Genomic DNA, 26,304 nt, shown 5'->3' with positions numbered 1-26,304 from the left:
GCTATAGAATACAACATGTTTTTAGATCCATCTACTCAAATGTCTAATCAAGGATTTTATGTGGAAAATAATAACAAAATTTTAATCAATCACATTTATCATTTTTAAATTCACAAATACAAAACACTTCACGTCAACTTATGTGACAATTCTTGATCAAAGTACAATTGATTAGTTTTCTAAATAAATAAACAACTAAATATTTGTTACAATCCACCTATATACTGTATACAGTTTCAGATTATTTATTATCTTTTGTGACTATTTCAGATTAATTTATACAGGGTGTCCTGTAAGTAAACAGCTTAACTCTGGAGATGGTTCTATGGGTCAATGGTGCAAAACAAAGAGAAAATTATGAATGAAATTTTTTTTCAAAATCACTTTGTTGAAATTTTTTTCAAAATCACTTTGTTAACTAATCCGCCATTTTGTATTTTGCTAAATGAATGAAATCAGCTGTTAGCCAGGAGGACCATTATGAGTCCAATAATGGTTATGGAGATGCACTGTGGATGCAATACTCCCTGGTGTGGATTAACATCCGCACTAGTGAGTACTACGACTATCCGCAGTACTATCCTGATAATTAGACCAATTTAATACAAAGGCAAGAATGTAGTTCGGATTCTACTATTAAACTGTAGGTCCCTTAGTTGCCATTATCTGTTTGGGCTATTAATTAACAGCTGTGTCTAAGGAATATGTCGGCCTTAGTCACTAACAAGACTACAAGATCGTGCCACTCATCCTACACTCATATTTGGATTAAAATACACACATAGTGGCGTCCCCATCTTAAATAATTGATAATAGTAATAATAATAATCAAGGGGAAATGGGTCCAGTTACTTTTTAAAAACAACTTCTTACGATTGAACCGTTAACCTTTTGATTCATTCAGTATAGGTGGCTCAGAAAATCATTTAATTTCATTACTTACAATAATTTTATCATTCAGATTAAATGTCATAACAGGTCTGAAAAACTTGTAAATTATTATGATTTCACAACTTATTTTACCCTAGTATGTAACCAAATATTTGAAGAAGGTAAATTAACTAAGTTTGCAAAAATAAAATGCTAATCGTTATATTTTAATAAAAAAAATATATATTTTTAAAGATATCGTAAAAACATAAGGGCTCATATTTCATGATTTAACCAAACATTACAAAAATGCCACTGGCGTAGATACGAGCAAAAAAAAAAAACTTAATCACTATAAAAATATTCTTAAAAAAATATACAAATTATTATTTCTGATATCTTACACAATTCAGAAAGTAATATTACAAGATGAATGGTAACTAATAGTTTATAAGAACAAGTTGCTTAAAACGTCCATTCTTGTGTTGTTTTAAAGCTTCTAAATAGTAATCAATTGGTACAGATGACTCATCTCAATTTCAGACTTTCTACAGCCTCCGTGCATAACACTTACAGGTTTTGTTCATACTCTTGTAAAACAAGTCACCACATGTTTGTCCAACTTTTTGGTACAGATATTTTTGCTACACCCCTTTTGTAGAGTATTAGTGTTTACCATTTTTTCACACATATTTACAACGTATTTAGTAGTTTTGGTGTAAATATCTGGTAGTTTGAAAGTTTGGTAGTTTTTAAATGGGTCCAATACGAACGTCAGAGGTCCGAATGGAAGAGAGTCAACTGTACCTATGAGTTACGAGTTACAATAAAATCATGAGTTTAATCTCAATGTCACTCAATTTTCACAAACACTACATAGATCACAGTTTGAAACATGTGCAAGTTGAAGTTTATAGGGTCAGTAACGACTTACGATTATCGACTAGCGTGGCAGTGTTGGTTACTCCAAATCTCGTAGGTTGATCGTGGATTGTTCAAACTCCGAAGTTTGCTCTCTCGTAGAAGAGTCCAAGAGGAGTACTTGCAGTTCCCCCACGTTGCTCAACAGACTCCCACTCTCCTCCTGACTCGAGTACAAGTCACCTCCAGATAACTCGTCCTGCAGTTCACATTTAGTTTCATTCATCTCATACTACAGTAGACTCCCTCTTATCCAGACACCTTTTAACCTGACATCGGTTTAACCGGACTACATTCAGCGGAAATTACATCTCTTTAATCGGACAATTGTAATCAGCACATTGGTTTAACTGGACTATATCAGCAAGAAGTGCGCGGTACTGAAACGACTGTTCTCGTGGGAAAGATTTGAGACCAGTGATCACGTGTCTAAATACAACGCTCTTCTAAATTTAAGTCGAATATCATAGTAAATCAGTAAATCAGTAATCTTAAATAACTTACCAACAAGTTTAATTACTCTAGAAAATCCCTATAAGTTTAGACTTTATTTAAAAGAATGGCTCAAGACTAAATCTTTTTTTTTCATTGGCAGATTATTTTAAGGACTGCTGGAATTAGGTATAAGTAAACCTTCACACTCCTGCTGGCTCAATTTTGTTGTCATGTAACAATGTTGTATTTTGGGAAGATTCAGTTGTTTTATGTAAATACAGATGTATTAGTTTTATCTATTAGTTTTAAGTCTTTATTTAACCATTGACAATATGTCCTGTTATTATGATGTAATGACATGTAACTCAATAAATAAATAAATAAACTGTCCGTTTAAAACAAGTTTTTGGGGACGTCTGTTAAGCCGGAAACCCCGTTATCCGGACTGGCCTCAGTCCCGAGGAGTCCGGATAAGAGGAGTCTACTGTATTAAAAATATGCGTGCAAGCAGTTTCATTTTGATTTTTCAATGTAAAAAGGTTAAAATACCTTACACTGTCTTGTGATTCCTTGGCTCGAGATTCAAGATCACAACACAGTGTGAGGGTGATTTTCACACCAAGACTAGCCTCAAAGTCAGAATGATTGACTGGGAAATACGAAAGCAGAAAGTCAAGCTTTTTATCTTGCAATCCTAAAAAGAGCCTGGCAAGGTTACGCAAACAGAAATTCCAGATTTTGCCAGAGTCACAGGCGATGTTCCAGATTTTCCTCTGATCGCAAGAGACTATGATGACGGTGACTGTGGGGTATTTTTACAATGTTAATGCGGACTCTTGAGATGATAATGATATCTCCATGAACGCAGTTATTCACAATGTCTCAATTTTGCCATACTACACAAAATGTTCACCATTCGTCACGATTGTAGGAAACGTACACAATTTCCCCGTGATCCCATGAAACCTTTGCAATTTCACCGAGACCGCAAAGGAAGCTCCCGAGAGCACCACAACTACAAGACATGTTTACGATTTCTTTGCGATCGCAGGAGACATAGGAAGTTTTTTAGGATAGGAAGCTTAAATGAATGGGAGGTAGTCGACTCTGGCATAAGAAACACAAAACTTTACACACAACAGAATATTTCTCTATCAATTCCAGCATTTTCAGACAATACTACTCTCCTTAGTAAAGTATTGTGTATCATGTGCCAGGTTGATTTTTTTCCATTCAGATAAGCCTAATACCAAATAAAAAAATTCCATAAACCAATGTTGTAAACTCTTTACCCACAATCCTAGCAAAGGTGTCCAAACTGTTTTTTTTTTTTTTTTTTTTTGTGCTGCAAACTTGATAACAGTGAATTTCCAAAATACAATTTATAAATTAAATCAAGCTTATAAATTTATACCTGTAAGAGTAGACCCCGCTCCAGCAGACCTGAAGACAACACCACATCCGAGGCGGAGTGTAGGCCTCTGCTGTGCTGCCCCGCCAATGAAGACATCTGCTTGTCCCTGGGCCCCGCCTTGTAAGGAATATCTGTGCGTGCCGAGCCAATATTCTGCAGTCAGAAAAAATTGAATTTCTGTATTGGATACGGTAATGTTCAATGATAACTATGTGGATTACTTGAGTAGGCTATCCAAATAAAATCATTTTAGCTTGTGTAGTGGGTCTTGTAAATCAACATAGTATAATCAACTCAAGGAGATCCATAAAATGATTCTCAGAATTTCTTAGGAAGCGGAGAGGTTATAGACATCAGTAGCTATTTGATGTTCCGTAAATGAACCCACTTGTCCTTCATCATTTGGTTAACAATGTAATACCTCTCATATCTGGCCACCACGGGGCTGAGTCTCTGGCTGGATTTGTGTGAAAAACTAACCTTTTATATAATATATAATTTATACTTAATAATGTGTAACCAATCAATTTTATCAAGTGCCTAGTCTCTTTTGGAGTTATTAGTACACTATTTTCTAAAACCTATAAAAAATGTATAATTTACAGAGTGTCCTAATATAAGTACCGTGATAAGTAAACAGCTAACTCTGGGAAGTGGTTCTATGGGTCAAATGGAAAGAAAATAAAAGAAACGTCTCATAACACACTAAAACATCTATTTACGCTTATACTGTTACTCACAAGACGGTAAATATACAAAAAAGATGGTGATTGATTTTGATTGGACATTCCAATCATCATAAGACCCAATAGGCAAATCATTCACTCTTTTTTGTATATTTAGGCCTACCGTCTTGTGAGTAACAGTATACGCATAAATATATGTTTTAAGTGTTATAAAACGTTTATTTTATTTACTTTCCATAAATTTAACAACACGTAAAATGCTGACCAAGAAGTTATTTATTATGGGTCAAATAAAAAAGAATGTTTTTTTACCTCTTTGTTAACAGGATATTCAACATTTTGTACATCAGGCCAGTCATTTTTATCTTAAAATTTTCTCAGCTGTTCTTTATAAAACTTGGTATGTATGATAAAGTACAAGACCTAAAAAAAATTTTTGTTCCAATCTATAAATTCGAAAATGGTGGCCACTTTAATTTTTATAATTGAAATTGCTCTAAAATGGCTGATTTTATGAAAATGTCAAAAAAAACTTTTAACACTAAAACTTATCCAGTTCCTATTCGGCCTAACGTATGAAAATTACGTTAAATTAAATCGCTGCCTTAGTGAAGGGATTAAACACTTTAGCTTTCTCTTACCTCAGTTTCAGTGATGTTTAAAGGGTTCGATTCCTCCATAACTTGATTGTCACCATCCTCCATGTCATCAGTGAACACGACTTGGGTGGTGATATTGTTGGACGAGTTAGACTCGGAAAAGTCACCTGTGTAACATACGTTAAAATGATAATTTTTAACTACCTTTAACCCTTTACTGGTAAATGTTTTGGTCTTCTAATGTAATTTAGCTCGATTACCTCAGGCACATGTGAATAGTACAATTTTTATTAGATTTGTCTCATTACACTCGCAAAATAGTAAGTGGAAAGTTTGGCTATGTTAGTCTTGCAAAAATTAATGCCGTTGGAGCTTGGCTGGGTAAGCGAGCTGGCCTAGTTGTAGTGCGGCACAGTGGTCCCAGGTTCAAATCCCGTCAACTACCAATGGATTTTAAGGTGATAAGAGCGACCCCCACTAGATCTAGCCTAAAGTAATGTGGCCCAATTCTCGGCTAAAACAGTGAGGGGGGAAATGCCCACCTTGCTCCATGACAGGAATGCATTGCACCAAATCTGACATTCCGACCAACAGTCCTTCCTGTGAGTTGAAACTGACCATTCCCGAACCTGAAACACAAGACATCACTTAACCATATTGACCTTCAGGATCCTTAGTATTTCCTGAACTACCCTAGTTGTTTATCATATCATCAGTACGGATGGTTATGATTTATGAACCATTTAATATTTGATCAAGTCAACTCTAAAAGCACTTACATTATAGACATACAGTATTATACAGCAATACATGAGAATTTGGTTTTCAAGAACGTGGCGATGTAGAACATGAGGAAATGTGACTGCAGTAGAACCACTTTCTAAAATAAATAGGGGGGGGGAGTTTTTTTCTGCATTTTAAGTGATGAAATAAAACCATAGCGTTACAAAAATACATGTTAAGGTTATATAACACGCTAAATGAAGAGTAAGGTTTAAAATATATATACACATATCAACTAGGCATCTTTAAGTTGCTACAGTTAGTGTTTTAGATTTATTTTCATTAGTAATACGTCAGCTTGCATATTTCCCAGCCATCAATGTTTCAATCCAGCAGATAGATGTAAATCTCAGATCGCATACAAAGTTTATAAATCGCATTGTAGAGGGGTAGTTTGTAATTGGCATGGTGTAACAGCCAACGACCTACTGAACTATGTGCCACCCTCATCGTCCGTTCTGTTTGAAAAGTCACTTTACTTTCGTTTCCTTTGTCTAAGACATATTTCTGTGTACTAATATTTGTAGGCCATTGTTTGATTGGTATTTTGGTTTAGAGTGTTTCGGTTGACAGAAATTCAACTATAAATTCTGTGCTCAAGGTGAAAAGTCATTCAATTTGAACCCAAAAATCACTATTCGCACACCCCTATCAAAAGATCTTACAAACTAAAGAGACAAGAATCCTACAAAATTTAGGGATGGATTGATCATAACAACTTAATCTTCTTGATCTACTTGACTAATTGATCAAAAATACTTAACCGAACTGAAGCAACTTAAGTTGTTCCCAATGACCTAGTTTTTGGTGAAACGACGAGGAGGAGCGTGCTGGGCAAGAGGTAGAACGACTAAGTAGGAAGTAGCTCAACACGATGAACTTCTAAAAGGAATGTAGCTTATGGCTTAAACAAATATAAAATTTTCAACCAATGGTACCTGAGGATGCACTATTTCCCGGGAGGCCGTCTAAAGCAATCAAGTTGTCGTCTGAGAGCAACTGAATAGTGTCCTGCGAGTTTTCATTGTTGATTAAACCTGGAAAGAAGTTACAACATAATATGCTTGTATGTGATTAATTAACGTAAAGCTATGGTGGTTAGCAGATCATAAATTGGAACGGCGCACATATTTGGGGACGAGTTGGTCTAGCAGAGCGCTGGACTTCGGTCCTTGAGGTCCTGGGTTCAAATCCCGCCAAATCACCAATGGATTTTATATAAGTGATAATGTTGCAACCCCTAGGCCTAGCCTGAAGTAATGTGAAAAACAATCCCACCTGCGTAAAAGGTATAGTGTATAGTTTTTTTCTTGGTCAGATCAACGATTACAGTTACAACAAAACTTTTAGGCTATAGCAAAACCCTGTGACTGGCTGATTATGCTATTTTAAGTTCAAATCAATCCTTAAAACTCTCTTCCACAAGGATGTAATAAGTTATAGAATAATATAACTAAAATATGACTATGCAATGTCACAGTATATGCCGTGGTCAATAACTCATAAGCCTACGCACACTCTAGCAAGTTTACCTGTCAGTACATGGCAGTTCTGCATGTGTATGCGTTGACTTTCTATTGTGTTAAACACCATTTTGCAAGTGTCTATGGGGCATGGGAACGTCGTCACCGTTGTCTCGCTTATCTTGGCGTCTTGTACTCGGTGTTTCTTGAGGTGGGCGTACATTGTCGACTTGTTGGAAAACATCATCCCACAATCTGTACAAACACAACAGGTCAACTACCAAGATAGTTGGAAAGTATTACAGGAAATAATGTAATATTGCCGAATAAAATGATTTAGTCGTCGACCACAAGTGTGATATCCTACTAAGGTAGGTAAACTGCTTTTTAAGCAGTTTAATTAAGCAGCTTAGTGATGGCAACTGCTTCGTTAAGTTGCTGCGAGTTGAATATTCATTGTATCAAGGATTTCGTCAAAACGAGGTTTGTTATATTGAGGATAGGTTTGCAGGATTTTCGCTAAGTCAAGGTTCAGAAACAGCATCGGTCAATATAGGTCAGAATTCTACCTCATTAAAACACATAGGCTACAATACTTAACAGTACAGTATTGACATTGTAAAGTAGAGCCTCGATTATCCGGGGTCAAACGGGGAGGGAGACCACGGTGAAAAACCATGGTTAATCCAACATTGTGTAGAAAACATTTAACAAACTCACAAAAATACTGTAAAATGTCAACTAAATTTCTATTAATGCTGCAATTGAAATTTGTTATCAACAAAATACAATATTACACAATCATAATCATGATATTTCAAAGTCATTGACCTTAGTTCAATTTACAAACTGTAACGCTATATCAACGCATTAAGGTTGGACTGTAAACATATACCACACTCGCCACTAGAAAGCGCCGATTCAACTAGTGATCGTATGCTCAAACAAAGACATTGTTTTTCCTTACACAGATAATTACTATTTTAACGAATTTTTAATTGGAAGTGAAAATCTTAATAAAAAAACAGTAGCAGACTTACCACGGATAGAACACAGGAACGATCTTTTAACAAAATGCTTCAGGCTATGATCCTTCAAGTGTTCAGAACGTAGAAATGACTTGTTACAAACTTTACAAATGTGTTTTCTAGTCTGTGTGTGCTTTCGTTGGTGTCTTCGTAACTTGCTGGAGGTTGTGAAAGCCCATGGGCAATTCTGCAATGTGACACATGTCATTTTAGATGGATTAGAAGGCACTGAAATACTTTACAATACTTAGAGAGGAGAAGGTATTTATTTAACTACTTGTATTAGCACCTTAAAACTTTTGCTCCTAGGGAAAAATTGCCCTAGATTTATAACCAAACGCCTTACCTGTAGAACTTATAGATATGGAGTGTTAGAAAAGAATCAATGACCATCGAAAAATTCCTCTCTAGCCCAAACTACAAGTTTAAAAACTCAAATCAAAGGTGTTCTGGTTCCAAAGAGACAATGAACCCCCAAAATACAAGGAAAACTTAAAAGTACAAGAAATTTGTTGATTTTTGATAACATGTAATTCCATGCCAAATCATCCAATTTCACCATATGAATTGAATCCTAACCTGTCTCAGATTTGGCTGAAATTGTTGTGAAATATTCACCCACCAACACTAGTTCAAATCTCAAATTTTACATTTTTCTGACTTTTGGTTTTTGAGTTTTGAAAGTTTAAAAATAAAAAAGTGACTATTATTTACGATTGTTTAAAAATACTGTAACTCAAAAACCATACCAACTAAAGAACTCAAACTTGCACCATTTTGTTTCTTTTAAAATTCCATTAAATTTGATACGCAGCATGACCTTGTTACACAAAATATCTTTTTTTAATTCCCATAAAAGGGTTTTTCATACAAAGTTTTAATTTTTTTTATTATTAACATATGCATTATTGGGACTAACTGACAGTATGAGTGCAAAATTTCAAGCTTACCTCTCAATGGGTTTATTTTAAAAACAATTTGAACCACCATAAGACAAGCGAAAAATGAAAATGCTAATTTTTAGTTGATAACTCGAAAATTAAAAGAGAAAGATACAGGTTAAGTTAAGGCAAACCTTTTTTGGAGATTTTTCTAAATTAACAGTTTGTTTGTTTGGCATGGAACAACCAAGGCCGAAAGTTCGTGATAGTTGATTCAAATATTTTCTGTTGAAATAAAACAAGTAAAAGTGCCAACCAAATTGTGAAAAAAAAACACTTCTGAGAAATTTGATGACTCAGACACTGATGTAATCAGAGCGATTCACCCAGTAAACATTTTACTTACAAATTGAAGAGGTGAAAAATAAATTCAAAGACAACCTCACAGTTAACCATGCTGCCACCCACAACAAAGATTTCAACAGCTGCTTCAATACTACAGTCATTAATTTAGATTTGATTAATTTAGATTACAGTCAAATGTTTTGATTTGATTTGATTTGATTAAAGCCCTTCCCTAACTTGCATCTTATCAGGATTAAGAAGATCGGAACTTTTCCTACAAGCGGTTAGCCAAATTTAGAGAACCACCCGAACTAAATCTCAGATAATAATCTCCAAAGCAGCAGGTTTGTAAACATTTTCATGGGTATTTTCTAGCCCGCAAATGTTTTAGACATTACTTCAGACTAGTCCAAAAGGGTTGCAGCATTATTACATAGATAAAATCCATTGGTGTTTGGCGGGATTTGAACCCGGGACCTTATGCACTGAAGCCCTAATCCGAAGTATGATTCTAGTTGATAATTAATAGTGAGTAGTGAGCAAAAACTATGGCCTAGACTAAATTAGACTGAGTAGGTATTTTTATTCCTCGCAGCCTACAAGAACATAGAAAGATTCTACTACTGAAGGAGCTAGTATATCTCAAAATTCGGTGTGTTATGTGTTTGTGATTTTCCATCTATTTTCGTCTGCTGTTGAACCTAGACCTATCTATTACTAAATCCAGTAATCCTTAAATACCCTGGCCTAAAGCCATCTACCAAAACATACTTACAAATTGGTATGGAAGGTTTTTCAAGATAACCCACAAGCTACACCGACAACCATCTACAAACTCTCGTTCAATAAAAGAGCAATGTGTGTTATTGACTTCAAGTTATTTGGTAAAATATTTACTTCCTTTCACTATGATTAGTACAATTGATCTCTAAATGTTTCAATCAGACGACATTGAGTTGGTAAATATTTCATATGACAATAAAACAATTTTGTTTATTGGATAAGTGTTTGTATTACACTTTCACTTGAGTTGTCCATTTTGATAGAGTAGACTATTAAATTAATTAAAGGAAAGGTATTGGGAATATAAAAAGTATAAGTTACATTTTATCGACATTGAACAAGAACTAGAAAATTTTATTGACTTTATACGTATATTTTATGGTTCACTATGAAAAAATATGAAAGAAATGGCGCTAGTACTATAAAAATTATATTTTTTTTTTTTCATTGTAAATGTAAAAAAAATTATGGAAGTCTTCCCTTCCTAAATATCCTTCTTCAGATCATTTTATTTTATTTTTATGCATTGTTAGGTTATGCAATTTAGGATTTAGAAACTGAATCAGGTCTGTACAAAGAAATAACCCTCAATAAATATTTTTCTCTCAATTCTAACCTATTGAACTGTACAAAATTAAACCACATTGTTTGGATAGCCGAGTTGTTTATTACCAATATATTGAGATGGGGACGCCACCTAGGTGTGTATTTTAGCCCAAATATGAGTGAAGGATGAGAAAATAGTGCAATGATCCGTATAGCTTTGTCACTAAGATCAGCTGTTTCATTAGCGAATTATTTATTTAAAGTCCAATGATCCGGTTTCAAGCCTTCAACAAGAGCTACTGACTTTTCTTTGGATTGAACTGGCGACCTTTTGATTGACCACTAAGCTACCCAGCCTGCCAATCATTATATTTTGTCAAATATAAAGGTCACTTGCTTGATTCCAAGTGAGATTGAATCCAACCCAGATGAATCTTATCAATAATTCATACTGACAAAATTTAACGCTAGCAACAACACTAGGGTTTGGACAAAAATCGTTCCCAAAAAACTTAAAATATGCAGCGACGTGAAAACAATTAAATAAGTGTGGCTTAGCTCACCTCAAAGTCGCAGACGTACGGTTTAAAGCCCAAGTGTGTGTTCATGTGTGCCTTTAGTCGACAAGGCTGCTCGAATCGTTTCTCACAATAGGAGCATTTCAGTTCCTCCTCGGGATGCTGGTGGATGCGGAGGTGGGAGTTGAGGGAGTTAATGGTGAAATACTTTTTGCCGCAACCCTCAATAGAACACCTGCAACAAAAAACATGGTGATTCATTTCACGTCAAATTTGACTCTATCATTTCAGATTTTAATGAGATTTGCATTAAAACCCCTACCTGAATTGGGTATTTGACAGGAATCACAATGAACAACACACAAAGATGTCTTTTAGATCAAATAAAATATTTACAGAGTAAAAGGCACAAAAGTGAAAATTACTTTCTTTGAAAATAAGCTGTACCAGATTTCTGTTTTTAATCAAAGTCTGCTTTTATGTTTATTGCAAACATATTGGGAGGGATAAGAGGGGAGGAGTCCATGACCTTGAGTGGGCCCGGCTAGAGACGAGTGATGGTTTGTTAATATTCTACTTCACTTCCTTCAGAAAAAATGAAAAAGATTAAAAAGACTCTGCAGTTAGGAATTAGGACTGTCTCAGTTTGCAATTAATTTTACTTATTTATGCCGGAACGTGTCCCGGTTGAGCTCCAACGTGGTTAACCTGATTAAGGTTAATCGGTAGACAGATTCAAATACTCATTGATTCAGTGCCTAGAGACATTTGCCAAGAATATGGTGTGTTGCTAGCCTAGTAGAGGCGTCTAGGATTTTGGTGCAGGAAGGACATGTTCGATTACTGTCTTATCCACAAAGATTTGATAGGTTTATACTCTGCAAAGAAATAAAAATTCAAAGTATGAACAATTTAAGGTGTTGCGGACTTATTACAGACTAATGAGAACCCGCAGTACCAACAGGGTCTAGTAATTATTTTGTAAGTTAGTAGGGGCCTTGTTGGATTACTAAGTATGTCCAATAACTTTGTTTGAATAGGGAAGCACCCAGACCTCAGTTAAAACATAATGTATGCCAAAAAATACTAATACTAGAAATATTACCATAATCTCTTGGGAAAACCCAGATGGGTAAATATGAGGGTAAATAAGTACACTGGATTTGTTCTAAAAATAGCGAAAGGTCTGTGCTGCCGCAGACAAGTAAGGTAGGACAGACGAAACATGCTTATGGGATGCGCTTTAAACTCTAGTAAGTTGTGCGTACGTGTCCGTACGCGCTAGGGTCGGTATAATTGAGTCAAGCAAGGAAGAGCCCTAGCAGCAAACAGGGCAGAAGTTCCTTTAGGGTACAGGGTCTCCGTCCAGCGTGAGTGTAGTATGCGATGGCAAGGGGGAAAGGAGTGCAAGGAGAGTTAGAAGAAGTGACTAGTGCTAGACACCAGCGGCTAGTGCTAGACACCAGTGGCTAGTGCTAGACACCACTTAAGTTCACAATCGAATGTTTCCTCTGACCCTCACTTATCTATGGGGCTATTTAGACGCATACCGGTACTTTTAGAGAATAAAACATTTTCAATAGTTTATCAAAGTTTCAAATTATTTCTACAAATTTAAAGCTATACAGTTAGGGACTTACACATAAGGAGCGTACTGGATGCCATGGTCCTTCAGATGTTTTTCGTAGCCGCGTCTCGTTTGAAACGCTCGGTCACATCCGTTTATTTGGCAGGTAACCATGATCGGTCGCTCGTGTAACTTCATGTGTGTATTAACGTTGTAGGCAGTCGTAAATCTCCTTCCGCACCCTCCTACAGGACACTGAATCCAAAGAAATGAACAATTAGTTTTATCTTAGATGAAAAAAGAGCAACCTGGTATCACAAGACTTCAGAGTCCGGCGTTCAAATCCCGCCAACTAACTATGGATTCATCATAGTGATATGCCGCAACATGAGGGTTCCAAGCAAGAGGTTAGCATCGTAGGATGGTGGGGGGAAAACTCATGTATGAAAGTTAACAATTTTATAAAAATACTAGCTGACCCGGCGAACTTCGTATCGCCTAAGTTATAGGTTTCCCCTAAGACAGACCGATGGAAAGAAAGTACCGTTACGTTTAATTTTCAAGATGATCTCGTTCGCATCGCTCAATCACGTCCTGGTTGAAGTTCGTTCGCTACGCTCACTCACCTTTGGGTTGGAGCTCGTTCACTGCGCTCACTTGCCTTTAGGTTGGAGCTCGTTCGCTACGCTAACTCGCCTCCAGGTTAGCTCGTTCGCTACGCTCACTCGCCTCCAGGTTGAAGTTCGTTCGCTACGCTCACTCACCTTTTGGTTGCAAATTAGCTGTTGTCATAAATGTAAAAGAAATAATAGTGCTGCACCCTGTTGGTAATCCTTGTAACTTTAATGCTATTGAACATCATAGAACAGAACCAACTTGTTTAATTGAAACAGCTGTTAAGATTCATTAATTCCATTTCTCATAAGGTTAACATGGGAAACTCCAGAGCCACTGGGGCGAAGCCCTTTTAAGAATTTCGAAACGGGAAATAGTTTACGTCCGATTCGCATACCTACAGAATTTACACACCAAATTTCATAACAATCGGTGAAGTCGTTCCGGAGGAGTTTGCAGACAAACACTGTGACACGAGAATTTTATATATTAGATGTCCTTAATTTCTAAATAACAATAGAGGGTCTGAAAGATTCATACTCACTGATAAAACCATTAGTCTGTGCGTGTAGCTCAGACCCCCTTCCTACTGGATACAACCAGTATTATCCACCCCCCTCTCTTCCTACGCCATAGTGCACAGACTAATGATTCTAACTACTGACTGGTAGGCCTACATTTTCCCCTATATTGTAGCCTATTACACTTTAATCTTTATTTTTAAGCTTCTCCTTGGTTAAGATTTATTACCATAATTTGCTTGGGATAAGATAGCATGTCATGTATGCTACAACCTTGTGTTAAAAGATTCCTCCTTAATCCTAAATTTGTATTATTTTTTAAACTAGATGTCTCTGCGTACTGAAGTTTGGTTCGAGGAAGTCAACAAGAGATTTTACCTAAATCAAAAGCTACATGTATCTTTGATAAAACTCTGATAGGATCAGGTCGTTGTATGAACTTACTTGGAATTCTTTCTTCTTAGGCCCTCTTGAGTGGATCCCTTGATGCCTTTTCAAACGAAAATTTGTGTAAAATGCCCAAGTGCAGCCTGGATAGTTGCACTGAAAAAAAAACAAGTCACTTATGACGAATCATTTTGTGAATTTTATGTCAACTTTTTTGTACACTGCCTAAAATTTTGTATGGTAAAATTACAAGGAGGCTGGCATTTCCGTCTTCATAAGTCTGGAAGTGGTCATTCTCCAACATCCAACATTCTCATCATCCAAACAATATTGTAAACATTTCTGTATGGAACTAACATGATGTAATTTATAAATATTTTGGCGGAATAAATACTATTTTGATTTGATTTTATTTGATTTGGTCTGGAAAAAGTTTGTACCAGTATTTTTTTAAAGGCAGGCCTATTTTAGAAACTAATTGGCTTCATCAAAGATAAGCCAACTTACCTTGAATGGGCGAATTTTATAATGTTGGAGAATGTGCACTTTCATCACTGGACCTTTCATGGTGGAGTAATTGCAATCGTCAATAGGACAATTCAAAGGGCCTTGGGAAATTGCATCATAGTCCTCTAGAGTGTTCAGATCCATGCCACACACTTTACTTATCAATTGTTCTACCTGAGCAGAATCTGGAACAGATTAAAATCCCAATCAGGCCTACTCAATGTAAATCAATCTGTCAATGTGTAACAACAAATATTGTAGACACTATAGCAATTAAATTTAAAGTGTTAAAGTGATTAGATCAAATCAAAGTAGGCCTAGGTCTTAAAATCAAATGGTATGAATCAGGTTTAATTTCACACAGGGTTCAACATGTAACTTAGCCTAGTCATTATTTCATTTCAGAGTTTGAAACATTATTGTTAGGTTAACATAACAGCTAACTATGCAACAAATCTTTTCTTCTGACGGTTCATTGTAATTTTAAGTTGTTTATGATTTAGTGGCAGTTTGTTCCAGGCATAAATAATTACACATATGGATGCCTAATTATGTAATTTGCAAGTAAACTAAAATAACAAACATCTTTGAAAGTAAATTACACACCATAAGTTATTTTATAAATGTAGACAAAGTTCTGAAACTACTGGTAACAAACGCCATTTGAGATAAGACAAATGCCCTTAAAAAACTGTTTTATGTGGCTTTGTACATTAAATGACTTGGATAGTTGTATAACGCCACAATACGGAGTTATAGGCTAATGGAAATAACAATTTACGTTAGTTAGGAACCATTCTGTATGACATACATCTAGGCTACCGGTACTGAACTTGTAGGCTACATAAGGCATGACTTATCTTAAGTTTTTTACTAAGAGACTGATGGAATTTATTTGAAAAATCAATAGGACGGAAGAAGTCTATTCAGCAGATAACTTCAGATAACAAAAAACATAATTTAAAGGTGTAAAACTACATGAATTACAGCAACAAACATAATGAAATGTTAAAAATTTGACCATTGTCAGTACCGTAGCTAAGGTTTGCAGTAAATTAAGGTTTCCATCCACGGTACCGTACCTCCCGTCGCAGCAACTAAGCTACCGTAGTTCAAATCTAAGACTAAGATTATTTTCTTTACATTATAACCTGGCTTTACTTAACTTGGGCTATTTTAGCTGGTTCCATTGGAACCATCAGATTGTTTTCCGGTCCTGACAAAAGCCTAAAACGTTTTGATGGTTCAGAACTCAACTCATTCCATGATTCATGCTTTGCTCAAAATATGCCTAACTTATGCAGTGTAGGCCTAAGTTAGGCAAAATACAATATAGGTAGGTTTAACTTACTCTAAGATAACAGCATTTCATCTTAAGTTATTAAGTTATGTCTGCCTAGTCAAAGTTTATAGGCCTAATGGCTTACCATGTTCCGTGTTATAGGTCTTGGATTGTTTGTCCTTCTTTTGTGATAACTTAACTTTAACCTTCATTTTTGAACTAGTTGCTTTCATGATGTCACTGGTTTTTCCTTTGAAAACGTTCTCACCATCTTCAGTTTTTATAATGATTTCAGTTGTATCATTACCCTTATTTGTCGATATTGCTACTAAAGCTAATGGATTCGAATTTTTGGTATTCAAAGTCTCTGAAGGCGGGGTTTCGCAAATTTTTGTAGCTAGATCAGTAGGTAATTCAACACTTTTATTGGAGACACTGCTTTTTAATATGCTCCGAGAGTTCGAAGGCTTAATGGCCAGGGATTTGTTTTTCTTAGGCTTGGATGACTCCACTGGAACTGCAACATTGATGTTTGTTTCACCCATGTTAACATTGGATTTGTAGTGGTGTTGTTGTATCTTAGTGAGTTTTGTACCATAAAGTTGTCCTTTATCAATCACAGTAAACTTACTGGTTAGAGTAGTATCAACGGTTTTATTTACATCAGGTATAATATCTACACTAAGCCCCAGTGCTTGGCTTGCATTAGTAATGTCTGAATTAAAATTTGTTGGGCTTTTTAAAAATGAAATAGGTCTATTACCAGAAAGCAGAGAAATGTCCCCTTTACCAAGGATTTTGCCTTTCATCAAACAGTTTCTTGGAATCTTAATGAAAGGTAAACTTGTACTGATACACTTGACTTTGGTTCTCTCATTAGCTTTGTGTGTTGTATTTTCAGAGGATATGTGTTTGATCTTTAGTTTGAGTTCAGAGCCAAATGAAGTTGATTGTTTTTCACAAATTTTTGTAAGTGGTAGCTGGACATTTTGCGGTCTGGAAGACACATTCAGGTATACATCAGATACAATAGCTTTAGGTAATTCAAGATCACATTCAGATTTTGCCTGTGAGCTTAAAAATGAAGGATTATTTTTGGCTATTAAGACCCCACTATCCGAATCTAAAACCAAGTCATCCCAACTGTTGATATAGGCACCATCTTCTATAATTGAATTGCTGTTAGAGACAAGAGGTGAAATTGTTCTTTCAGCTAGGCCTGCATTATTGCTTTCACTGATACCATCACTATTAAAACATAAATTATCAGTCCTAATGCTATCATAATCTAAATCGGTCCTATGTCCAAACCACTCCTCAACACTTCTCATAATAATAGATTCTCCAATTTGTTTACATGAGAAACTCGCTGGTTCCATATCACCCGTAACACTTTCAGTTGAATAGCCCAAAAGAACCAAAGAACCATTATCATTATCACTATTATTATCAACTATCATATTATCTTCACAGAATCCAACTTTGATTTCCCCGCTATTTTGTTCAGAATTGTTTAGAACCCCTTCGAGAGACATTTGTTAACCAGAAATAAACGTAGGGGTCTACAACTTTAAACCAGTCCGTATTAACCTCATTTCCATTCCAGCGGACCAGCAATACGAAACGTCAAGTCAGGAAAAAAGCACAAAAGTCAACAGCTGAAACCCGCAAAACCCCTAATTCAGGCTAGGAAACAGTAGATGAATAATTTATGAAAACAAATTGGAGGGATAGTATTATAACTATTACTCTTTTGATTGTTATTGTTTTTATAATTGTCTAAACTTTAAAATGATGTTTGCAATCTGATCTCTGAGTGCCGTCAGCATATGACGGGAATAGCACACCTGTAGCAGGCATAGTAGGCCACGCTCCTGTAGATAGCAATGAAATAGTCAAAGACATACGGTCTCCCGATATCAAACTTTCAACCTGGCAACCTCTTACACCAGAGGGCCTTGTCACCATGGTAGGCCATTTTAAGACCTCTCACAGCCCCGACATATATGGATTGACTACTGTCATCCTAAAGCACACTATAAACATTATTGCCATACCTCTTTGCCAGGTCCTAAAATCCTGCCTAAGTGCTGGAATATTTCCTAGAATCTTAAGGATGTCTAAAACTGTCCCCATTTACAAAAAAGGTGATCCAGCAAGTGTACAGAGCTATAGACCTATATCTATTATACCAACTTTCCGCTAAGGTCTTTGAAACTGCCATTAAATTCCAGCTAGTCTCTTATCTTGAACGCAATAACCTGCTGTCCAATCTGCAACACGGCTTCCGTAATGACAGATCAACTGTCACTGCCGTCTCTGAGCTCATACATCGCGTTCAACAAGCCTTTGAGGACACCAACACTGTTGCCTTGACATTATGTGACTTGGCAAGGCATTCGATTGCGTCTCACATGACATTCTCCTTGCCAAATTAAATAAATATGGGCTGTGCGGTGTAGTTTACGACACCTTTGTCACATATTTGGGGAACCGACAGCAGGTCGTCTCAATAGCCGGAGCTAAGTCCCGAGCTCTCAATGTTCCTCACGGGGTGCCTCAGGCATCGGTTGTGGGACATGTCCTCTTTCTGATAGCCATAAACGACTTTGAACTAGTCATTAAACCGAATCATTCCTAACGTACCTAAAACCGAATTGATAAGAAAAGATAGTTTACATAATAGCCTACATTTTTAATCTTTAAATACGTATGACATTCTTAATTTGAAAAATAACGTAAACAGAACAAAGTATATACGGGGTTTATATGATTTATATAACGAGCAGTATGTACAACAATTAGAAATAAATGGTATCAGCATTCTGACACATACTTTCTCCCATAAGCTTGTCAACAACCTTTTATCATAAACGGTGAGAGTAAATATTTTATATTTTATTTTTAAATAAAAGAAATGAAAAAACGCCTGGAGATACCATGAATTTGTACCTACATCCCAAATTTCATCAAAATCGGACTACAGGTGTGGTCTGTAGCTCTGTACACACGCAGACACACAGTGGTTTTCAAGTTCGAAACCCACTTTTTTTGGGTTCAGGGGGACTCAAAATTGATATATCCATTCAAAAATCAAACTCGAAATTTTTAACGAAAACGATACTTTCTCCATTACTATGTATAGGGAGAGAAAATAAAAAAATAAAACTAAGGTAAAAACTCATGTAACAACAATCATCATGAAACTTAAAACCTAAAGGATACTGTAAGTAACTGAACAATAAAACATTTGAAAGTTTATTGCAAAATCACGGTATCATGGTTCTTAGTAAACTTTTAGAGATTTTGTTATTTGATTTGCCTTGACACATTCTTTGAGTTTTCTAGCCTTTGCTCACAATTTTCTCCATTTGTCCAACACCTCCCTGCTCTTGCTTCTCGTAGTTTTCTTCTAGATACAATTTCAGCACTAATATTTTCCTTTTGTTATGGACAGAGACTCGTGCACTCCATTTATTGATGTGAAATGATGAAACAGAAAAACAAAATTATATTGTATTTTTTTTTAATTAAAGCAATATGTAAACTTGTTCTTAATTTCAATATAGGCATACTATGGATGGAATCAGTTTCGTTTGGGAAAATATAGTTTAGTCAAATTAGCTAGTTTTACTGTATTCTTAATAAAAAAGCCACTTATACTGTAGCTTTGTTTCTCTATTATAAAGGAAATGTCACAGCATTTTTGTTCTCTGTGGTTATAGTATCAAATTACAAAAGCAATAAATTCCATATAAAATGTTCAGTTCAATTACTATTATTTCAAATTTGTTAAAAATGAGTAAACATCTAAAACTAAATACACAAGATCCAGTACTGTAACATATCTCAATATTTTCCCCGACTACTAAGGATTACAGTATACAGTAAGTAAATCTCATTAAAGTTTTTTTTTTTAACGTTAAAGATTTTCTTTAACATTTTATTTGAACATTTGAACATTTTTATAGTCAGAGTCTTAATATTAACCCAGACAGCACACTTTCTCCTCAGGACATCCCACGGATATTGCGACAGGATATGCAAGATATCCCATAGTGGTCCTATGGTCAACTTGGGATATCACAGGATATCCACAGGAATGCGTAATGTCCCCGCCCGGGGATGTCCTACGGATAAGCTCACACGCATATCCGTGGGACATCCGAGGTCATCCCAGGGTAGTCCTCAGGACATTCTCAGGACATATGGGACTACTATGGGATGTCCCTGCGATAAAGTGTGGTCTGGGCCTGAACATAAAAAACACAAAATAATATAGATTTAGTATGAAAAGCTTAATTATAAGTTTAGTAAATTGATTAAATAGTTAATAAACACAAATTTTGAAGAAAAAAACGAGAAAAAAGTTTTTGGCCCAGATGGGTTTCGAACCTGGTACCTTCGCCTTGTGAGCCTCTTACCTTACCTCCTGAGCTATCTGCGCTTGTTGATTATGGGTGTTTTCAAGTGGTTAAAGAGTAGCCGACAGTTGCAATGGTCGCAATACTTAAAATATTTTTGATACTACAGTATAGGCTATATATGATTCTGTTAATCTGTTTAGGCCTCAAGTAGTTGAATTGTTTTTCTGGTAGTTGGAGAGGATACTGGTATTTGAATATAGATTATTTAATCACCATTAGATTAGCACTGTAATAATTGATTGTTATATGATTAAAATTAGTTTTTTGTTGTTTTATTAATTTAAAGTTAGAATTAAATTCACATTTCACACAACTATGATAGAACTCTAGTTTTCCTGAACTCAGTGGTAGTAATATGTCAGTAAAGTAAAGTCAACCCTTGCTAGCCATAGTATTAACAAGACATATTTTCAATCTGGGAAACCTTAAGCTTTTAAAATAAATTATAAAACCTCAACATCTTAATGCGTGGGAATCTTATTTTTAGAAAAAAAAACAGACCAAAATTATTTGTTAAATAATGAAGACGGCCCAATTATAAATTCGGAATTACTGAAAATAATTACATCAAGAACAACACTGTAACATATCCAAAATTCAAAAGATTAATTTTTCTAATATAATTTTTTATTTTTCCAATATCCTTTAAATCATCTGTTTTAACTTTGTTTAAAATTAATTTATTAAGTAAATATTTACTTTCTGTACTAGTGTAAACACAGCCTGAAGATGGAAACCAAGTTTCTGAAAGCACTAGTGAAAAAAACAAATTATTATATATTGGCCTTGTTGAACATTTAAATTTAGATATACTGTACATTTCATCAGTGGTAGTATTTTTTTCTTCAGTTTGTTACCGGGACATTACAGGATATCCAGTGGATTTTTTACATGTCCCGGGATGTCATGGGACATTCTGCGATATCCTATGGCATTCGTACATATCCCGGGACTTTACAGGATATTCTGAGGTTAACTTACAAATCCCGGGACATTACGGAATATTGTAGGATATCCTGTGGATTTCGTACTCGTCCCGGGATTTTGCGGGATATCCTGAGGATAGCGCACATATCCCGAGACATTCTCAGGACATATGGGACTACTATGGGATGTCCCTGGGATAAAGTGTGCTGTCTGGGAACTAGTGAACCTGTGCGGCTCAATGCCCCGCAAAATAACATATGAATTTAGAAAACAAATTCATCGTATTATATATTGACTCGACGACGAAAATTAAACAGTAATAATGAAGCCTTAGAGGGGAAGCAGTCCAGCCATTTTCTAGCTGTATGTGTATTATATTTAGTAAATTAATAAGTGTTCAAGTTCAAGTATGTTATAGGCAGCGAGCAAGGTTATAGGGTAGTTATTTTTTAAAGATTTTTAAAACACATTTAACAAAACATTTTATCATGTCAAACCAATAGGCCTATATGTAGCATATTTTGAGGGTCATAAAAATGCTGCTTGAAGAAAACACACTTTTAAAAATAAACACTAAAATAGTGTCCCCCTTGGTATACTGACAATTAATTACCTGACTTGCCAAGTTCATGTAGTAATTCATTAATACTGTTAGTTTATAAAGAAAATTAGATAAAAGTTACTTGACTTGGTGCTTTCATAACTGCAGACTCAAAATACACCCACAAGTAAAAAAGGATCAAGATATTGGTTAAACAAAACTATGTTTGTGTAATAACATTATTCCCATGAAGTAGATGATTTGTTTGATTTGTCGATCAGCTGTTTAGTTTCAAATGAATCAATAATGTCAAAGATTTGTGAATTAAATATATAAATTATTATAGTTAAGTTTTCTAAATCATAGTAACTTATTCTCCACTAAATTTTACTATTCCCAGCATCAAAATAAAGTAGTAAGATCCATTATGGGTAAACTTTAAGGTACACAATCCTTGATTGAAATGTAGTAGGTGTATATTAAGAGTCATAATACACAGCAATTGTTATGTAGTAGACTTTGACTATTTTCAAGTAAGAAACATATGTTTCGGTAAATAAAAATTATCTCCCATGTTATCCTTATGGAGAAATACGAAACTTTAAAGGGCTCCAGGGCCTCAATCTCTCATTATTTCCCTAAAAAGAAAGTTTCCTGCACAACTTCACGTTACCCTCTTTCCAATGACACCAAAAACATGTCAATCGGTTCAGTAGTTTCGGAGGAGTAATTGTCACAAATAACCTGCTTGAGTATTAAATAAGTAAGTATAGATTTGTTTTGGTAATGCTACTTTTCATTTATGTCTACCAGATGTTAAACAATTTTCTAGTTGATATGAGCACACTCTGTAGAGTCTTTGTTCAAACAACTCAAATCTTGCTCAACATAGTATATTTTAAATGTGCACAAATGACAGTTTTATCTTTGTGGTCTAAACTGAGATGATTTCTAATAATATTATTGGGTAATTTGCATCGACAATCATTTTAAAAGATTTCCAAATCAGCTTTCAAACAGTTTGTAAAACATCTATGATCCGTATACATATAAAACTACTGAAAGTATGACAATCAAGTGCTTAGATCTCATTATTGAACATGAACTCTCATCAATATAGATTTGTTATTATTTTTGTTATTCTTTATCCAACTGGAGGTTAACGCCTCATCAGAATTGTCTGAAATCCTCTTTGGTAAGTGAGAGGATAATAATATGCCAACTTGAATACCTTTACACGTGAGGGTGGAAGGGAAACGGACAGAGGAGCAACTGTCAACCGCACGTCCGAAGAATTCGCAAGGGTAGGATCGAGACGCTCCTCGGTTCGCCTAGTGCGAGTATAGCTGTAATCTCCTATTTATTACGAGGGTAGAAAAATACATGACTGGTTCAAAAACTGCATAACTCACGTGCACGTCCACAGACTACACCACTGATTCTGGCATTTCCCCTAACTTAATAGATACCAAAATAACATTTTGTCAACAAGTACACTCCCTACATACATTAATATACAAGATGAACCTTCAGTTGAATCTTTAACCCCATTCTGATTGTAACCAAGATAAATTAAATATGCTTCCAAAATAGTTGACAGTTACACTGCCCGTCTATTTTAACCATTTTCATTTAATGAAATTACGATTGGTAGCAATAATAGTACAATACTTCATACTTTACTACACAATGAGGCTTTTAGGATATCATACTCATAAGAAACCTACACTAGATATTATTAAGAATTTTACTCACTTTTCACCCTGAGTTGAATATGTTCATACTGCATCGCCATAAATAAGATGTAGGTAATGCATTGTTTCCATGGTTTTAAATTATTTTTACAAATTTTAAAATATAAACAGTTTAGTTGAATTACCTAGTGGCATAGTGACATCAACAGAATTTACTTTCTTTGTTTCACTTTGCTAACATTAAATCTTTTACCCGGACTTCCCTCTCGCTTGTAAGAGGGCGGCATATTGGAGAATCCATGCCCCCAAATAATTAACATTTCTAGAGAATGAGAAAAATAATAGTAAAATCGAATTTTCTTGAACTGGCTATTGAAAACGGTCCTCCTGAAAATAATCTAACTTGTATCGCTCTGGTTTATCGCTTATCATCATCTTCAAGATTTATCTATCGTTCAACATCGTTAACAACTACCAGGATACTACAAAATAATTATACCGTACTTTAACAATATGGACCGATCAACTAAAACCCACGTTTGATAGTATCAGTCTATAGATGACCACACAACTAATCGTCAAGTAAACAATACTAAACCCGTTCGGTTTGCTTACGTTAAACAATCGAGGTGTGGACAATAGTTATTATAACGTTTCATAGAACAATTGAATAAACATGACCAATAGAGTTTCATATTATTCGAATTACTACCATAGATAAAACATATAGTCTATGTTACTACTCTCTACACCACTCATACCCAACAATCCACTCATCACTCTTCACTCTCCTCACTACCACCATTACACACGAAACTCACACACACACACAGTCTGTCTCTCTCTCTCTCCTGGCCACCACGAAATCTATAATGCGCAAACTCGCCAGCACCGTGTTCATGAAAATACATTTACATACATCACTAATAATAACAACCCTTTTATTTTTAATTGCCATTCACAAATTCAACAATTTCCTTTTTTCTATTTGACAGCAACTTAGCAGACGCACAGGTAGCACTGCCTATGTCTGCTAGTTCCATTTGTTTATTGTTGAATTAGGCTCATTAAAACTTGTATTTTTAGTGTCATAAGCCTCTGTTAAGTATATTTGATTTTATAATCACTGTTTGTAGCCAATGTTTTTTGGAATAAACTATATATTCATTCATATATCGATTAGCATTTAAATTACCGACATAGCGGTTGTCTGAGTCTAAATTACATGGTTGTGGACTCCTGATGACCATACAACACCGTGTCTAATTACATTCAAAGAACTTACCACGTAAGTTTGATGGAAGTTCATGTCTCGTTCATTGTCCTAAACTCTGGAACATCCGGAGACCACATGAGGACCACTAATGAGATGACGTCATCATAACGTCTGTCTGTCTGGGGCTAAGGTTAATTCTACCCCAGCTGCACCCGCGGGAGTTAAATCCAGAGCCATTCCATGAGTTAAAAGCCAGTAAAACTCTTGAGTGAACGAATCTCGAAATGATTTTCGTTACTAAGCAATATTGAGAGCAAACATTGTTACTTTACAAACAACGATTACAAAGAGATGTACGTTGTCTTGGTGTGATATACGATTTTATGTCTACGCCTCATTGATGGTGAAAACAATAATTATAGTAGGGTTCAGATACTAGTGACTTCTGAACCTATTATAAATTATAAACCTAATAACCAACCTAATAAAATAAACCTATTATAATTGTATGTGTGTTTTGATGCACGTTTCAGTATGTTCAAGTGTATACCGATGTCGGGCAAACGTTTTCTGCAAATTTTGGGTTAATTTAACATAAGTTACGCTTCTAATAATTATTGAGAAGCTTGGTTTGAAACCATATTATTTAAGGTCTAATATTTCCTGGTTTAATAGTCTTTACACGAACTATACACAGCCCAGACACTGCGATTACTGCGAACAGAAACATACCTTAAAATTGCCTCCGCTCAACCGCATGACTATCTGATAGGAAAGTACATAAATTATCCAAGATATCTTTGTGTTCATTAATGTTACCATGTTTGTAACGCAGCATGGATTTCATACACGGTCTTAAAATATTTTATATGGGGTACTAATTTCAATTTCACGAGTTGGTTACACTAAGTGCTAGTCGCAAGTATACATGTAGTTTGTTTCATTTACCCATCCAATTCTTAAGCAGAGTAGGAAAAGGAGCACGAGAAAAGAAACATTAGATTTCAAAAATTGGATAAAAATCCGAAACAACTGTAGAAAGATAGGATTTCCTCTGAAAGAAAAACCTCTATGAGATCGTTTATTTCCTTTAATCTTCACCGAATCCAAAACCACAACTGCGGCGGAAACAAAGGTTGAAGTTCACACGATTCTCGTATCAGCGATGAATAGCCCAGTCTCTTACGGTCTCTGTGTATACAGTGAGAACCCTAAACAGAGTAAAACAACCTTTGTTTGATTTTTTTATGGTAAGTATATTTGAGGGATCATTGCAGGCATTATTTTTAAAAAGCCCAGTTATTCCCTTAAACAAAATATTGAGTCGAAAATATTTTTTTAAAAACAT

At 35.3% G+C, this 26,304-nt stretch overlaps 1 protein-coding gene across 1 annotated transcript; it reads right to left on the bottom strand.

Moving 5' to 3' along the window:
- Nucleotides 1-108: 108 nt before the first annotated feature.
- LOC128997355 (protein suppressor of hairy wing-like) lies at nucleotides 109-17,726 on the bottom strand. The gene is made up of 12 exons (XM_054422994.1): nucleotides 16,297-17,726; nucleotides 14,870-15,054; nucleotides 14,420-14,518; nucleotides 12,913-13,094; nucleotides 11,318-11,507; nucleotides 8,212-8,386; nucleotides 7,241-7,426; nucleotides 6,647-6,745; nucleotides 5,468-5,554; nucleotides 4,968-5,092; nucleotides 3,641-3,793; nucleotides 109-1,990 (listed from the first exon to the last, which is right to left on the bottom strand). Exons 1-12 carry the CDS (start codon nucleotides 17,684-17,686, stop codon nucleotides 1,832-1,834), a joined length of 3,030 nt encoding a protein of 1,009 aa, XP_054278969.1. The 5' UTR covers nucleotides 17,687-17,726; the 3' UTR covers nucleotides 109-1,831.
- Between the last annotated feature and the right edge of the window lie 8,578 nt (nucleotides 17,727-26,304).

This window comes from Macrosteles quadrilineatus, unplaced genomic scaffold (genome assembly GCF_028750875.1).
Source record: "Macrosteles quadrilineatus isolate MER2022 unplaced genomic scaffold, UCM_ALF_1.0 Scaffold_6__1_contigs__length_79288215, whole genome shotgun sequence".
Classification (NCBI taxonomy): domain Eukaryota; kingdom Metazoa; phylum Arthropoda; class Insecta; order Hemiptera; family Cicadellidae; genus Macrosteles; species Macrosteles quadrilineatus.
Note: the sequence above shows the minus strand (reverse complement) of the source record. Positions and strands in the feature narration are given on the sequence as shown.

Bases quoted from the DNA above. Each gene is read 5' to 3' on its own strand.
- LOC128997355 (XM_054422994.1), bottom strand. From the start codon at position 17,686: ATGTCTCTCGAAGGGGTTCTAAACAATTCTGAACAAAATAGCGGGGAA. The intron at 11,508-12,912 runs GTAAGTCCCTAA...TTTTTGTTGCAG, and splicing joins ATCCAGTACGCTCCTTATGT to GTGTTCTATTGAGGGTTGCG. The intron at 7,427-8,211 runs GTAAGTCTGCTA...GTGTTTGTACAG, and splicing joins GTTCCTGTGTTCTATCCGTG to ATTGTGGGATGATGTTTTCC.